Source organism: Lolium rigidum, chromosome 4 (genome assembly GCF_022539505.1).
Source record: "Lolium rigidum isolate FL_2022 chromosome 4, APGP_CSIRO_Lrig_0.1, whole genome shotgun sequence".
Taxonomy (NCBI): Eukaryota; Viridiplantae; Streptophyta; class Magnoliopsida; order Poales; family Poaceae; genus Lolium; species Lolium rigidum.
In genome coordinates this window covers 238910650-238913405 of record NC_061511.1, presented here as the reverse complement: position 1 = coordinate 238913405, position 2756 = coordinate 238910650, and the positions used below count along the sequence as shown (strand labels likewise).

General features: G+C 50.4%; 1 protein-coding gene across 1 annotated transcript; it reads right to left on the bottom strand.

Annotated features, from left to right (window-relative positions):
* Positions 1-859: 859 nt before the first annotated feature.
* On the bottom strand, positions 860-2532 carry LOC124649955 (protein SULFUR DEFICIENCY-INDUCED 2-like). Its single transcript, XM_047189523.1, has 4 exons — positions 2338-2532; positions 1638-1850; positions 1397-1552; positions 860-1280 (listed from the first exon to the last, which is right to left on the bottom strand). The coding sequence occupies exons 1-4, from the start codon at positions 2446-2448 to the stop codon at positions 876-878; spliced, it is 885 nt and encodes a 294-aa protein (XP_047045479.1). The 5' UTR covers positions 2449-2532; the 3' UTR covers positions 860-875.
* Positions 2533-2756: the final 224 nt, after the last annotated feature.

Genomic DNA, 2756 nt, shown 5'->3' with positions numbered 1-2756 from the left:
GGACGGATGTGATCCGGCATCAAACTTAGGAAAAGATGGAAAGAACTTCGGTGTGCCGATATGCATTTTCCTGTGTAAATTCTTTAGAAACCTGCATTTTCGTCAGTGGACTGAACTGAACATATTTGTTGTCTGCTGTGGAAGTTCGGTCAGCTAGGATGAATCTTATTTTTGGTATGTTTTCCAGTCCTGGACAATGTCATGTACTCCGGCGGACGAACAGAGAAATGTCTGAAATGTGTTCAGCAGAATAATGCTTGAGTTTCTTTCAGTAATCCAACTCTTGGATTTCAGTTCAGCTAATTCTGGAACGTCTTCTTGTAGCTTTTGTGATTTATTCATATACTTCCCTGTCCTTTGTTGAAAAAATATATACTGCCCAATCCTTTATTGGAAAAGATATATGCTGCTTTGTGATCATGAATTCAGTAACATGTGTATCTGTCAGTTGCTTTGAAGGTTTTAACAATATTGGCAGTGCATATTCAATGTCGTCCTGGCTGAAGCTGTCTCCGACAATGGATAAAATTTCAGTTGTTGTATACTGTACTTTGCCTTGAATATTTGGGACCAAAAGAAAAACATTTCAATATTTGAGCCAGCAAGTGAATAATCAACTTGGCAGATATCTCTTGTCTCCTGAACAGGTCAAAAACATGCAAGAACATCTGCAATTCTTCATTATAGAATAGATCACAAAGGAAAACCACACTAGTTCTCAAGGGAACGCTTTGCATCAACCCTATCTTATGATATCTACCATCTATCAGATCTCTCATTCACACCTGTATCATCCTTCCACAACACCCCCTATGTACATGCACACCAACCTCTATGTACCGCAAGCGCCTGCTCTAAACCGAAGAAGTAAGAAATCAACAAGCCATTTGGTCCCTGAATGCGTCTAGCTCCTCGAACACTGGCAGCCTCCTCGACCTGAATGGCGTCCAATCATTCATCACAAGGTCTAGTCTCTCCACGATCTCCTCGGTGAAACTGAAGCCGATATCCAACGGCGATGAAACATGGGTCGTCGGGCAGAGCTCACGGAGCAGCTGCTCAGCTCGGGCGACCGCCTTGTCATCGTCCAGTCCGGAGATTCTGCGAAGCAGGACATCCTCGAGTACTTGCATTGCCTCCTCATGCCTGCCCTGTTTGATCAGGCACAGCCCAAGGTTGCACGCCCTGTTGGCGTCGGGCACGATTGTTTGGGCCTTCCGGTACACCAGTTCAGCGGCTTCGTAGTTGTTCTGCTGCATGTAAGCCCAGCCAAGGTTGCCCTGCAACCGCACATCGGGAAGTTTCAGTAAAGTAACTTGAGTGTAACTGAATACTGCAGTGACATGCCCAATTACTAGCAACCAGTACGAGTTAACATGGTAGCAGTAGCACGTACCAGAATGCGGGACATCTCCTGCTGGATGGAGACCTGGAACTTCTTGCCGTGGGAGCGTGCCGTCTTGGTGATCTTCCCGTTGAAGGCCTCACCGAGGCATATCATCTTGAGCTTCTGTTTCAGCAGCTCTATCTGCTCCTCAACCTTTCCGCACTTCTGAACATCAAAATTGACATATCATGTTAGAATTCAGGAATAAGCCAAGAACGTTGTTTACTGCAAGGTGTGGAGCGGAATGCACCTTGTAGAGGTCGATTAGCAGGTTGTCTAGGGACTCCTGTGCCTGCCTGGAGCAGAGGTGCCTGAAGGACCTGATGGCCTCGATGGCCTCCTCGGCGCGGTCCTGCTGCTTCATGACCACGGCCATGTCCTTGAGGGCGCTGTCCACTCTGTCCCCGGAGTTGATCGCCTTCCAGAACCAGACGATCGACGCCTCCGCGTCCTTCTCGACGAGCTGCACAATCCAAAACCGTTTGACCCAATTTAGAAATTTGAAACGTTGCAGGAAGAAAAGAACTCGCGGGACAAAAAATCTTGGTCAACTACGGAGTAGTAAACATGAATTTGATGCAAGTTCATCTAAAAAAAATCAATTTGATGCACAGTTAAAACACAATCATCAGACGTTAAGCGCGCACGTTGACCCCGGTCGATGGACCACCACCCATTTGTGGTAACCTTAGCACAGTGACCGATTTGGTGAACAGTGGTTCCTTTCCCAGGAAAGAAAGATTTTTTCCGCAGATAGGATCCCAGGAATCACGCCGGAGCAGGAAACGCATGATCTATGGCAGTTTGCTTTTCTGGTGCTAGCCGTTACCATGATTGGACACGGGCGCACAGTTAAGGCTACTACCCAGTTTCCGTTGTCAACCACAGCCCACTCCAGAAGAAGGCGGAGTTTGCATGAGGAGAACTGGAGAAGAGAAACTGCGATAAACCTGGAGGTGCTTGGCCCGGACGTAGGGGCTGTCGCCGGCGGGCACCTTGTGCACGACGTGGAAGAGATCCTTCTTCTCTCCGGCCCTCCTCCTGGACGAAGCGGCGGCCATGTCGATGCCGACGGACGGAGCTAGCTAGGAGAGGAGAGCAATGGTGGGCGCGCGCGCGCGGATTGGTGAGATAGGTGGCTTGTTTCGCGGGGTGCGGGATCTGGAGGGTGGGAATGCGAGCCGAGGAAGATGACGAGGCGGGCGGAGTGGATCTGGACGGGAAGGCGTCCGGGTTCCGGGGCGGGGGGTGGATGGGGACTTGGGTGTGATCGGGCGGTCCGGTGGGCGGCACGCGTCCGCATCCGCGCGGGTGACGTGCTCGCGGCGCCTTGGGGGAGAAGCGGTGGGGCAGGCGACACGGCCACTTT